The sequence below is a fragment of the Lampetra planeri genome, chromosome 5 (assembly GCF_965212315.1).
Source record: "Lampetra planeri chromosome 5, kcLamPlan1.2.h2, whole genome shotgun sequence".
Taxonomy (NCBI): Eukaryota; Metazoa; Chordata; class Hyperoartia; order Petromyzontiformes; family Petromyzontidae; genus Lampetra; species Lampetra planeri.
Genome location: NC_136111.1, coordinates 7,774,446 through 7,788,554, shown reverse-complemented (window position 1 = coordinate 7,788,554; position 14,109 = coordinate 7,774,446). Strand labels below are relative to the sequence as shown.

Below are 14,109 nucleotides of genomic sequence, written 5' to 3'. Positions count from 1 at the left end.
CCGTTAGTGTTCGGATTTTTAGATGCGTTGCTTCAGTGTGGCCGATCCGGTCTAATGATTTTTTTTAAACCCATGAACACACGGACACATTTGAAGGATATTCCCCGCAACTTACTCAAAGTTCGACTGGTAACGTTGGCAAAACTGTAGCAATAATTACTAACGTTGCAACAAATATATAAAATTACATATAGAACACAAACAATAATAGTGACGGCAGCCAAATAGTTTCCACAGTGTAAAAAAATAATCTGAATAAAAATTTAATAGAATAAAATTTCGAATAAAAACAATACGCACAGAAATAACAATAACTCAAACAGCAATAATTGTTTTAACTATGTGGGAGGAAATCTAAGGTAGAACCTCTCTTAACGAAACCAGTCGTTCAGTGATTTGATCGTTAAATGAGATGTTATCAATTTCAAAGGGCAGCAGACACCGAATGTAACCAATGCACCAACGCTCATGAATGGACGTCGCTGATTGGCTGAGGCCTGGACAGACCACTTTGCAGCTCGCTGATTGGCCGAAAAATTGTCGGTCTCGCGCTCGTCGTAATCCCGTCGTTAAACAGGGGAATGGTCGGTAAGCGAACACGTTGGGCTCTATGGAGGCCTGTCCTTAAGCGATTAGTCGTTAACAGGGGTGGTCATTCAAAGGGGTTCTACTGTACAAGGCAGTCATATACTGTGTTGTGCTGCTCCACATAGAAGGCACAGCGCACGATCCCTGCGTGATCCACTGACACCCTGTACAAGTGCGCACTACCGCAAGTTCCAGTCTGTGTGTTGATAAAGCGTTGGCTGGGGCCACCTTGCTGGAGTGCAAGAGCGCTGCGCTACGAACCCGGCGACCCGAGTTCGATTCCCGCTCACGGCCAACGCCAGTGAGGATTATCTGAATCGATCCTGGGCCCCATCCCCTAGGTCGACTCAGCCTAAAATTAGTACCTGGTGCGGTGTGTAAAGGGGCCGTCCATAAATGACGTCACGCACCTAGGGGAGGTGGGGGTCAGACATTTGTGACGATGTGTGACGAGGGGGGGTGGTTTGAGAAATGTGACGTCACATCAAAATGCGCAACTTTAAATACATATAGACAACACGTTCTACTTAATTTAACAGACTTTTTTAATAAATGTTTTCTCCTACAACATCAGAGTGCAGCGGCACATTAAATACGCACTACAATGACAAGAGTTTAAAGCGATTCGAAGCATGTTTTTTTTTTGGGGGGGGGGGGGGCAGAGCTTTGTGACGTCATATTTGAGGGGGGGCCTGACTTTTTGTGACGCCGTGTGACGAGGGGGGGGGGGGAGTCAAAAATCGTCCAAAATCGCGTGACGTCATTTATGGACGGCCCCTTGGATGACAGGCATGGACCACCCTGCCCAGCATAATGACGATGGCTGAGGATGCCGATTACGATAACGGCGACGGACGGTGACAACCGCCGACAATGATGATAACGACGACGACGTCGATGATGGTGGCATTTGCACCTACAGCCCCTCCGAGCGCGCCGGGCTCCCCGCGCGCCACCAACGTCACCAAGGACACGGTGTCGCTCATGTGGACGGAGCCCAAGAACACGGGCGGAGCGCCCGTGGCCAGCTACGTGCTGGAGAAGCGGGAGCGTGGCACTGTCGCCTGGAGCTACGCCTCCACCTCGGCCATCTACGGTGCGAGCGTCGCGCGGCTCCCGCGGCCGGTGACTTCACCGGATTTAAGTGTGTGTGGAGGAGGAGGCTGGCACGTGATGGGATTACTTTTCACAATGGAAGAGGTCATACTCACCGCAGCGGCTTTTGGGCAACCATCGAGCAAAGGCGGTCGCTGCTTCGCGCACTTTCAGATGCGTTTCCGCGGCCGTCTGGAACACTCTTCCTCCTGATATTAGGAAGCCACCAGGAGCTATGCACTTCTAAATCTAGATTACAAACGAAATTGTTTAAACTGCTTTTTGTGTTTAGTTTGTTTTCCTTACCTCGCACCTCCAATTAGCACAGTTGGCTACGTCCACATACATACATGGGAAAAAAAGACAGAAACTAATATCTATCCAAGGTTATTATTAATTTACTATGGGCGTGAATGTACCGAGTAATGGAGGAATCATTGGTGTGATAGAGGAACTCGGTTCGTTCAGGAGAAACTCATTGTAGAAGACAATCTGGTCACTCCCCTTGCCCGTGTCTCTGATCGTAGCACCACTTGCCTGTGTCTCCGTCCATGCAGACACCCAGCACACGGTGAAGGGCCTCAACGAGGGCACGTGGTACGAGTTCCGCGTAACGGCCGTCAACAGCGCCGGGCGCAGTGAGCCCAGCGCCGTCTCGCAGCCGGCGCTTCCCAAGGAGCCACTGAGTACGTGCACCCACGCGTGCGTCTTTGTCTGCGTGCGTCTTCATGGGCCCGTGCGTGTCTTGTGTGGAGCGGTGGCGTAGCGGTTAGCGCGCTACGCTGCGCTACGAACCTGGTGACCCGAGTTCAATTCCAGCTCATGGCCACCAACACCAGTGACGATTATCTGAACCGGTCCTGGGCCTCTGCTAGATCGACTGAGCCTCAAATGTGTACCTGGTGTGGTGGTTAAACATCACCACTCGGGTGACCAAGGCAGACAGGCGTGGTGTTGGCCACGCACCTCCTCGTGTGCCGTGCCGGCCTTCATAGGTGCTCCCTAACAGCACTTGCCCCAACAGTATGTTACAGGCTATTCGGGGGATCTTTGTCTTTGTGTCTGTGTGTCTCTCTATGTGTGTGCAGCGGTTAGGGCATTGCTCTACAAATCCAGTGAAACGGGTTTGATTCCCGCTCACGGCCAATACCAGTGGCGATTATTTGAACCAGTCCTGGGGCTTCCCTTAGGTAGATCCTGGGCCTCCTCTAGGTCGACTCAGCCTCAAATGAGTACCCGGTGCGATATGTAAACTTCGCCACTGGAGAGACAAAGGCGGCTGGGCCTGGTGTTGGCCACCTAACCCATCACGTGCTGTGCCGGCTTTCATAGGTGCTCGCTCACAGCACTTGTCTCCTAATGTTTATATAGGCTATACGGGGGACCTTTGTCTTTGTCTCTATGTACATGTATGTCTGTGCGTTGTTTTTGTATGCATGCATGTGTTTCTATATGCATACGTGTGTGTACATGCATGTACACGTTACGTGAATGTTTGTATGTAAACTATTTTGCCAGGGAAGGCCCACTGAGCTATATGGTTCGTTTTAAGAAGCGACCTGGCCACAAATGATAGCTCAAAGAAGTGGCTTATTGTGTGGACATTTATAGCAGCCAAATACTCTCAACGAGTGTTTCTAAATGTTGAGGGACAGACCGGAGCACCTGTAGAAAAATCCACACGACCACGGTGACAACATGCAAACTTCAAATATACAAGTGTCAGGATCGAACCCACGACTTCTTGTAAATCAGGCGAGGTAGTTAACATCTCGCCACCGTGGCGAATTGTGTCTGCGTTGCACGTGACGCACACCACTTTAAACGGGCGAGTGTGACAGTCACTCTGAAGGGACACGGTGGTGAGACCCGACCAATCACCAGGGGCAGGCGAAGAAGAAGTTTCACGATGCAGGGAAATTCCCTCGGAACCAGCGCAAGCGACGTTGCACCTGCACTCACTCCGCCTCCGTCCGCTCCCCCGCCAGAGTGCCCGGGCTCCGTGCACGGCCTCGCCGTCTCCAAGCTGGCGGCGCAGGGCTTCACGCTCAGCTGGAAGCCGCCGAAGGACGGCGGCGAGCCCGAGGGCTACATCGTGGAGACCTGCCCCGAGGGCAGCAGCGAGTGGACGCGCGCCAACAAGGCGCTCGCCACTCAGCCCTCGTACACGGTGGGCGGCATCCACGACCGGCGCATGTACTTCGTGCGCGTCACCGCCGTCAACGAAACGGGCCTGGGCAAGCCCACGCAGCTCGACACGTGCGTCAGCGCCGCCCCGCCCTCAGGTGAGACGATTGCGCACCCACCCTGACCTCATCCTGACCCCTCCCTGACCCCATCCTGACCCCACGCTGACCCCACCATGACCCCACCCTGACCCCTCCCCATAGCTCCCCCCACTCCTGCCCACCTACCACCCGATGGTGTCATTATCGGCATTGTCCTTCCTTATGCTTTGGGTCTTTCGGTGAAGTCACGTAGATGGGTTCAAAGCAAATGACAAAAAAATAACAAAAAACTACGACGTTTTGATCACAACACAAGCGATAGTCATCAGGAGGCATCTATGCATCTATGCCTACTGTGATGACGATCGCTTGTGCTGTGATCGAAACGTAGTTTTTTGTTATTTTTATTATTTTATTTGAACCTATCTACGTGACTTTACCGAAAGACCCAAAGAATATGAATTCCTGCAGTCACGAAAGCTTTAGGTCAAGGTTTATTGTCCTTGTCAGCGCGAACGCGCACGTGTGCACGACCGCGCTTATGGTCGTGCAGTGACAGAGCGGTGGCTGGGCCACGCTGCTGGAGTGCAAGAGCGAACCTGGAGACCAGAGATCGATCCCCCCTCGCGGCCAATGCCGGTGACAGGTATCCGAACAGGTCCTGGGCCTCCTCAGGTCGACTCGGCCTCAATTGAGTACCTGGCGCGGTGTCTAAACATCGCGACTGGGGAGACAAAGACGGTCGGGCGAGGCGCTGGCCACCCACCCCCTCGTGTACCGTGCCGGCCTTCGTAGGTGCTCGCTAATGGCGCTTGCCCCAACAGTCTGTCAAGGCCAGGGGGGGTGGGGCATCTTTGTCTCTTTGTGCGTGTGTGCACGTGCAGTCCGCCCTTCCTTCAAGCTTGACAGCTCTACCAGCAACTACATGAGGGTGAAGGCGGGCAACACGGTGCGACTGAAGGTCCTCTTCACGGTGAGTGGCGGCGGCGGCGGCGTCAAGCCCGCGTTCCCTTCGCCGGCGTGGGCACCGCGGTTCGACTGGCAAAGCTGCAAGGGAGCAGAGTGGTGCACACACGTGGTTTCCGCATTGCACTCCGACAGCAGACAGCACGCGTTCGCCCTCGGGAGTTGTATAATTGGCGATGAGAACGTCACCTTCCGAGCCGCACAGCGAGATGACGGGTGGCATGAGGGAGCAGGGCTAAGGCGGTGATGATGATGATGATGGTTGCATAGTAAGGTTAAGAGCAGGGAAATAACTATGAAGGAGCTGTAGCCGATGGGACAGGACACTAAGTTGAATATACTAATGACACGGGGTTTCAATCCCTGCCGCAGACGGTCAAATTTACAATGATCCACATTAATGACGTTTACATAATGCCACCGTGGATCTATTTAAGACAGCAGGAACTTGATTTACGACGCATCTTCCGACACGACTCCAAAACACATTTGAACAGACTCGGTCTTCTTTCCGATGTGATTCGACGTGGACCTTTTGTTATTCTCGAGTGTTTTTGTGGATTTGTTTTGTTTAGTTTTCCTATGAAATAAACCCTTTGTTAAATATGGCCGATAAAAGGAAAAAAAACATCGCCAAGTGATGTTTCTACTGTTTAAGGGAAAACCGGGGTCCGATTTACCACGGGGTTTCCAGGAACCATTGTGTCGGAAACGCTGGGACCGCCTGAAACTTTCTTTAATACACCCTCCCCCCGCCCCTCCACGGCGTCAACTGTGCTAACTAGTTGAACACGTAGGCTTTCGCGACCAATGTTATTATTATTATTATTCATAATAAAGGTTTTTGGGTTAGATAGCATAAGTATAAATGTGTCGAAACCCTCAACCACCCGACACAGCCAATTAGTAAGGGATTTGTCACGTTAACAAAATGCCAAATAGTTACTACGTCAGCCCACCGGTGTGTGTGCTAACGCACACACACGTGTGCGTATGTACACGCGCGTGCCGCTCGCAGGGATCTCCGGCACCCGAGGCCGACTGGCTGAAGGAAGGCGTGCGCCTGTCAACACGCGTCGCCATCACCAGCACGTCGGGCTCGTCGCAGATGCTCATCCCGTGCGCGGCCCTCAAAGACTCCGGACACTACACGCTGGTGATCAGCAACGAGGCCGGGTCCGAGACCCACAGCATCTTCATGAAGGTCATTGGTACGTGGAGGGATGCGCGCGAAATGCGCGCACGCGCGTATATGCGCGCACACACGTACACGCACGCGCACACAAGCACATAGGTGCGAGTAGCACCTATGAAGGCTGGAACAGCACACAAGGGGGCGGGTGGCCAGCACCTCGCCAGGCCGCCTTTGTCTCCCCAGTGGCGATGTTTAGACACCGCACCAGGTACTCATTTGAGGCTGAGTCCACTTAGGGGAGGCCCATGACCGGTTCAGATAATCGTCACTGGTGTTGGCCGTCAGCAGGAATTGAACTCGGGTCGCCGAGTTCGTAGTGCAGCGCGCTAACCGACAAAGACAAAGATCCCCTGTGTCGCCTTAACAGACTGTCGGAGTAAGTGTTGATAGCGAGCACCTATGAAGGCCGGTGCTAAGCAACACACAAACGCACACACACATGCACACACATGCACACACACATGCACGTGGGTACATGGGCACGCACGTGTAGCCAATGCCATCGTCACCATTCTCGCCATCGTCGTAGTCATTGCATACATTTTTTACAGGAATCGCATTGTCGTCATCATAAAAAGCTTGTTATTTTCATCATGATAGAAATGTTGTTGTTGTCGTTATTATAAAAACAATAATGATGATGAAAATTACGACACCCTCAAGACAAAAATTCCAATGCTGATGATAACATTGATGTTAACTGTGCTACGAATAACCAGACATGTAACAATTCAATTAACACCTTTTTTATTTGCTCAAGATAGATCAGCGTCGAGGGTTTGTCTGGGTGAATGTTTAGACGCCTACGGAAAAAAAAAAATCTGACAAAACCGAGTACCTCCACTCCCCGTGCCCCATGTGCGCTCCCGCGCGTCTGCCCGCCGTAGACGTGCCGTCATCGCCAGGCCACGTGTCACTGGTGGAAAAGGTGCCGGGCACGGTGACCTTGTGCTGGGGCGCGTCTCGGGATGAGGTCACCGACGACGAGCTCACGTACACGGTGCTGCGGCGCGAGGTCAACAACAAGGTGACGGCACGCCGCTCGGGGGCTCTTGTAGGGGTGGGCGGTCGGCTGCAATTGGTGTGCGACGGTATTTTGACCCCTTGGCAGGGCCACCCATCGGGGTCAAAGGAGGACCCCCACCACGGGTCCGTCTGTTATTGTTGTCGCGAATGAACAAGGGGTCCGTCCCATGTGGCAATCTGCCTCGGAGCGGTCCAGTCCCGGGGCCTCCAGGAACATATGGGGGCGACCCTGCCCCGTGGGTCAGAATCATTTGGCAGCCAGTATCGTCGTTTACCCCCCCCCCTCTCCACCGCCGTCGCCCCCCCGGTGCTGTGCCGTCACCTTGTCAGGTTTGGACGGAGATCGGAGACCACATCAACAACAACAGCTTCACGGTGACGGACTCGGTGACGGGGCAGCCGTACATGTTTCGCGTGGTGGCAGTGAACAGCGTGGGGAGGAGCTATCCCTCGGAGAGCAAGGAGCCTTGGAGCCTGATGCGCCGCCGTGGTGCGTGTCCCTCGTGTGTGTGTGTATGTGTGTCGGGAAAGTCTGTCCAATGTCTGTGTTCTGTGTGTGTGTGTGTCCCATGTGTCTGTTCCGTGTGTGTGTGTGTCGTGCAAGTCTGTCCAATGTGTGTGTTCTGTGTGTGTCTCTCGTGTGTGTGTGTTATATTTGTGTCCCATGTATGTGTGTGTGTGTCTCGTGTTTATGTCTTGTACGTTTGTCCCATGTGTGCGTCCCATGTCTGCTCCCATATGTAACCCTTAACCCAGTGGTTCTGAACCTTTTTGCTATGGCAGCACCACTGGTCTCCTCCCCAGTTGACTAAAAACACTACACACAGAGATCACACGTCCACGACTCGTCAACACGGTGTTTAATGAGGCATTTGTTTTGTAGTGTGCACTCACGTGTGTTTTGTCGCCACAACATGTCGCTGCCCTGACCCCCGACCTCACCCCCCCCCCCCCGCTGCCGCCCGCTCACCCCCACGCAGAGCCCGTGGGCCTCGTGATGCCGCGCTACAGGGGCTGGAACGAAGCGAGCGCCCCGTCGTTCCTCGTGCCGCTGCGACCTCACGTGGTGACCCGCGGCACCGAGTGCCGCATGAGCTGCGCAGTGCGCGGCTGCCCGCGGCCCATCGTCACGTGGTTCAAGGGCGGCCAGAGCCTGTGGGGCAGTGAGCGCGCGTGCCCCATGGAGACGGTGGGCGTGTGCTCGCTGCTGCTGCCCGTAGTGGACTTCGAGGACGCGGGCATGTACACGGTGCACGCGCAGAATCCGCACGGCAAGAGCGAGTGCTCGGCCTCGCTCGACGTCAAGGGTGCGTACGCGCGAGTACGCGCACGTGTGCGCGTGCGCTGAGCGACGGACGTGTGACGGACGGCCAGCGAGTCTGTTTAGAATATGTGACGACCGGACAGGAAAGTCAGTTTTTAATACATAATGAGCGCACGCGGGGGAGTCTCTGAAAAGAAAAAGGAAAAACTTTCGGAATTTTAAAAAAACTTGAGACAGAAACTCAAGAAATTGAGAGATGGAAATCCAAGAAACTGAGAGAGAATCCCAAGAAAATGAGGCAGAAATAATGTAACCACGCGGGCAAGGGAGAGACTTACTCATGAAAAAAAGGGTTGGGCTATTAAAATAGTTTGTGCAGCAGCAAAAGGGCTAATGTACACAACTTAGTGAACACCCCCATATAAAATTAATAACCTAGGATAGTTAGACTTCACTTTTTTCATATTTATGAATGCACGTTGAACTTCTTTTGCACCGTACGTAGCCAACCGTGCTAATCGGAGGTGCGGTGAATGAAGACAAAACTTGTGGAACTGACCCTTGCATAAGACCTCAACTATCGGCAGCTGCCGATTCACCGCAATAGATAGGACTGAGTGAATTATTGCATACAACAGGTAAACATCAACAAACAAACAACATGAAAATCCATTGCACGGCCCCGAGACACTCAAAATTGTGAAATAGCTTGAGTTTGATGTGGATGCTGAATAGAAATAATTAAGGGGATACGAACAGACGGAGGCTACAATAACCTCACAGGGTACACAAACACACCGGCTGTCCTGCCATATTGGGGGAAAAAATGCTTTTAAACGTTGTAAAAGAACCACCGATTAAAGGTCTCTTCATTACTTCGAGTCAATAACCATCTAAAAAAATAATCTTAAGGGAAATATTATTTTGTTTCGATTTAAAGCTTTCGTGACTGCAGGGATTCATCTTCTTGGTTCTTTCGGTAAAGTCACGTAGAAGGGAAATAATAAAATAATAAAAATAAAACATAATAAAATAATTCTCACGACGTTTCGGCCACAACGCAAGCAGCCGTCCTCAGGTGAAGAACAGGTCTGTCGGAAAGATTATTTCCCTTCTACGTGACTTTACCGAAAGAACCAAGAAGATGTTATTTTGTTGTTTTAGATATTAGCTCATTAACTCTGTCCTTATGTATCTATATCTGTGTGTGCAGATTGGAGCGTGGAATGAGAGGTGAGAAACTTCTTGAGTCCAGGTTTGATCAAAAGTCACTTAAAAACGAAACTATATACTATATGTATTTAACCAGGTAAGGCCCACTAAACTATCGAAATATTTTTCAGAAGCAACCTGCCTACAAATTATAGCTCAACGAAGTGGCTGATCATGTGGAAATTTATAGCAGCCAAATACTCTAAATGCATGTTTCAAAAAAATTGGAGGAAAAAACCGGAGGACCCAGGGAAAAATCCACGCGAAGACGTGGAGAACATGCAAACTCCAAATATACAGCAGCAGGCGTCAGGGTTGGGATCAAACCCATGACCTCCTGTATACCAGGCGAGGCAGTTAACATTTCACCACCACAGTGGCCCACCTGTTTATGCTTCAAACAACACACACTTAAACTGATTCCCATTGATTTGATTGAAAATGTAGTTCAGCGTTTGGTTGATATTTTAAAGAAATGCACTTATTTCACCTTGTGTTTTGTCAAATTTGTAATTGTTTTGCCTGAGAGATATTTTGAGAGCCATTGCTTTTAAAGTGATTCAAAAATGTGGCATTACGGATGAGCTTGCATATGTGCAGGAATGGAAAAATTAATTGAGGAAAAATCTCTTCAGGAGCATACACGCATTGTGCACGAAACACGGCAATGTTGCTAACAAGTTGATGATACTCCGCAAGTTCCCTCGTACGGTTGCAAACATATTACCGGGGACTTTACCAGTTGCTCATGAGGAGTTGCCACGATGCGAGCGGTGCTGAACTCTGATTTGATTCTCGCGTTGCTAATCTGAGTGGTGCGATCCTTTAATTCTACGTCTGGTTACTGTTTGTGGAATTCATTAAAATGCCATAAAATTGCGACAACAGCGCATGTTTTTGCGGTTGCACTGTAAAGCCCGCCGATGTGTTTTCGGGTTGTGTCACGTGTCATTCGGCATGATGTCCGACGTTTCGTTCCATGCACTGGAAGCTTTTTCAATTACTTTCCAGCAGAAGAAGGAATCTCCCAGCACGCGGAGGGAAATGTCGGACATTGTGCCGAACAACCCCAAAAACACGCCGGAGAGCTATGTACACAGTTGTTGTTGAATTTGACTCGGAGTAGATTTTAAACAACATGTTTGGTCGGCATGGAACGATGCATCGGCTCGTTTATTTAAAGTGATTCTTACGCTCGTGATGCATGCATTGATTTGTGCACGTGAGGATCGATTATTTTCAGATTTTTGCAAATTGTATCGCTCATTCGACTTTTAGAGCAAGCAAAACGGCATCAACGAGAGAGAACAAATGAGAACGCAAACGGGGCGGTCATATCAACGAGACAGGACCGATTACCAAATCAACCCCTCACGATGATTGAATCTCTAGCGGTGTGAATCGTTACATGCCTACTGCTCAGCCAACCCCTCGGTAACGATGATCTTAACAATGCAAACGTTTTATTATGATGTGCACTGATGCTGTCCGGCGAACAGGACTACTGTATTCCTCCCTGAAATGAAACGATACAATTGACAATATTACTTGGGTTTTCCATATCATGAAAATGCAACCGCATTTCACGATAATTCAGCTCGTTGGCACGCAGCCTCTTTCCCCGGGTCTGCGTTTTACCAGCTCCGTTTGTTTAAACAAGAGAACCTTTGAAGGTTTTGACTCCTCTCTGGTTTTTTATTTCAGTCATTTGCCGAAGTAGGGAGGGGGGAAAAAAACGTTGCTTCTTTCGTGAATTGTATTCGTCTTGGTTGCTTTCTCTGGGGCCTTAACAGCGCCGGTGGCAATCGCCAAACTCCGTCTGACCTGGAGACGTCTTCATTGAAATATTTCTCCGTCATTTATCCGCACAGAAAAAAACGCATAAAGGAGAACTGATTTGCTTTATCTTCTAAAACGTACTACTGTGCGACTCAATGTATTATATTGGTCGATTGGAAAGTGTTCGGGCCGTGCTTGTTAATGTATGGCCAGTTTTGTTTACATGCTGCAGAAGGTAAACGATTTATTGGTGAATGTGTAATTGTAATTAAGAAGTGCTACGTGCAGCACAGTAGATTGTTTTATATAGTGCTGAAGGATATAGGGTAGTGAAGCAGATGTACTATATATACATGGTATGTTTATGGAAGGGTTTGTGGTAGGTGGAATATGGATTTTGTTAAAGTGGAGAACTTAAATTGCTATAAAACAGTAGTACTGCTATTAGAGTAATTCAGAGAGGAATGAAGGAAAAAAAACATCGTTGATAGAATGGTTACTTAATAAAGTTGACTTGTCTTTCTGTTCAAACTAGCAATGAGGTGGTTGGTGTTCTTCGTTGGTGGCCCTTGATCCAGTGATGGAAATTCCACGTTTCTATGGCTGGGCTAGCCTGACCAGAGGATAACCACCGTTTACCGTCAACACAGTGGTATTCATTTTATTGACCTTGAAGGTATGATGAGCCAATTTAACTCCCAATCAGACCGGGATTTGGACTCGCATGCTATAAATTGTGAACCTGGTGAATGGCCGACGTGGTGACATGCGGTCAAACGACCCCTGTGACTGACACGGCTTGGGGAGGCCTTCAATCAGCAGTGGATTTGACGAAGAGTTGAAAGAGGATTCGGTGGTGCTGTGTTGATATAACCTTGAGGGCGGATTGCAGCAATTTATGGTAGTGCGTTGTTTGCATCTTGGTAATGGTCAAGGGATGACGACTATGAATGCAGGTGTTCAAATGTGTTTTTACGTTTGGATTTTTGTGATTACACTTACAGTATATGCTTTGGCTGTCAAGCCATGTTTTCCTTCTTGCGAATAAATTAATGTGTGTGGTGTAACCTTTTCTGCCTTCATCGCCTTGTGTTTGTGCATTATCGCTGTCAACACACATCGAGGTTAACATTTCCACATATTCTCATACGTCACCTACCTTTGTTTCAACTTTCATTTCTCTTCGTCCTGCTCGCTAAAACTCACTTTGTCGAAACTATAAATTACCTTTGATCTATTTGAAGGAGAATTTCCACTCCAACCAAAAAGTAACACGACAGAATCTCGTGTATCAGTCTAGATCTCAGACTGAAACAATTCATAGAAATGTCGGGCGGTGGTGGCAACACACGTGGCCTGTAACCCAGCACGTGTGGACGCAGGGTTTGGTGGATCACGCAAATGTTGGAAAACTCCCTGTTACCATACACTAGCTCGCCTAGATTAAAGCGTGGCTGTGCTGGATATACGAGAATGTAATTGATATTATAATCGGCAATTTTATCGTCTTAAGCCCAATTGGCTGTGCCATAAGAAGCCGTGCCATCAATTAAAATTGTAGGTACTGTCATAGAATTTTAAGATTTTTGTCAATTCAACTTCCTCACAGCAACCATGCATTGTCACTTTATTCGTTCTCATTTTCCTGGAATTTCCCCCACCCATGTGGGTTCTCACCTTCTGGTCCTCTTGCTCCACTCATTCCTGTCCTGGGCCATCATCTCCCGCTTCCATTCCATAGTCCCTCACATCCCGGTTCACCGCGTGGCACCGCGACTTGTCTTCGCCTGCATCCTGGTCTCTTCCTCCGTGCTTCCACGTTCATCACATTTATCCGTTGTGGTTTTCCCTCGCGGGACGTGCTCTGAGTCAACTTTCTTTCAGCTCGACTGGGATGGGCAGGGCTTGATGTCAGCCGGGCCAGTGACCCGTAAACAATTTACGCAACCGGCACACCATATACAGTCCACCTTTTGCTATAGCTACTTCTAGTGGCGTGCCTATTACTGGTAGGAATCTCCTGGTTACACCAGCCCACAGGGGATTATTGTGTCCATCCGTCCTTCGTGCAGGGAGGGGCTGGGTGGGGAGGGAAGGGCTGGGAGGGGAGGGTGGGGCTGGGTGGGGAGGATGGGGAGGGGCTGGGTGGGGAGGGTGGGGCTGGGTGGGGAGGGTGGGGTGGGTGGGGCTGGGTGGGGAGGGGCTGGTCACCTCATAGTACCCTTATAAAACTCAACGTTTAACCTACTCACGCCGGATTGTGCCCGCCCTCACAGTCGGGCATATTTGCGGAATACACCACGCCACCGTTGACCCTGGCCATCGACCGAGCAACCCAACGTTCCTACCAGCTCCCTCCGCAGGAATGTGTTATAGTTTACCAGCGACTCTAAAAGGGTCGCAATCTTGGCTTCTCCGTGTCTCTTCATTTTTGACCCTGTATTCCTTTCGCCCTAATCCACTCAAAATTAATTGACTAAACCCCACCAAGTATCCACAACCCATGTGGACACGATGCCACCAAGTAACCTACAGGGTGGCACGGTGCAATTGGCAATCGACGTAAACGTTTGCACTCAACACATACACCAGCTGAAACCTGTGTTGCGTTGGGAAAATAATATTACCAAGATTGGAAAAAAACATTGCAACATCTAAGGACAAAACCTCGTGATATATTGTCCAAAAACGTCATGCGAGCATACGTGACCGATTTCACACGTGTGCACTTCGTTTTAAAATACAGCTGTATAATT

The 14,109-nt window shown here is 49.9% G+C and overlaps 1 protein-coding gene across 1 annotated transcript in view; it reads left to right on the top strand.

Moving 5' to 3' along the window:
- Window positions 1–12,424, top strand: part of LOC144718771 (immunoglobulin-like and fibronectin type III domain-containing protein 1) — a 54,463-nt gene extending 42,039 nt beyond the window's left edge. The window contains exons 23-31 of the mRNA XM_078594297.1: window positions 1,511–1,684; window positions 2,241–2,369; window positions 3,672–3,968; window positions 4,796–4,884; window positions 5,896–6,088; window positions 6,960–7,099; window positions 7,429–7,588; window positions 8,079–8,405; window positions 9,576–12,424. Coding sequence (XP_078450423.1) covers window positions 1,511–1,684; window positions 2,241–2,369; window positions 3,672–3,968; window positions 4,796–4,884; window positions 5,896–6,088; window positions 6,960–7,099; window positions 7,429–7,588; window positions 8,079–8,405; window positions 9,576–9,592 — 1,526 coding nt within the window. The 3' untranslated portion in view covers window positions 9,593–12,424. The remainder of the gene's footprint in view (window positions 1–1,510; window positions 1,685–2,240; window positions 2,370–3,671; window positions 3,969–4,795; window positions 4,885–5,895; window positions 6,089–6,959; window positions 7,100–7,428; window positions 7,589–8,078; window positions 8,406–9,575) is intronic.
- The last annotated feature ends 1,685 nt before the right edge of the window (window positions 12,425–14,109 follow it).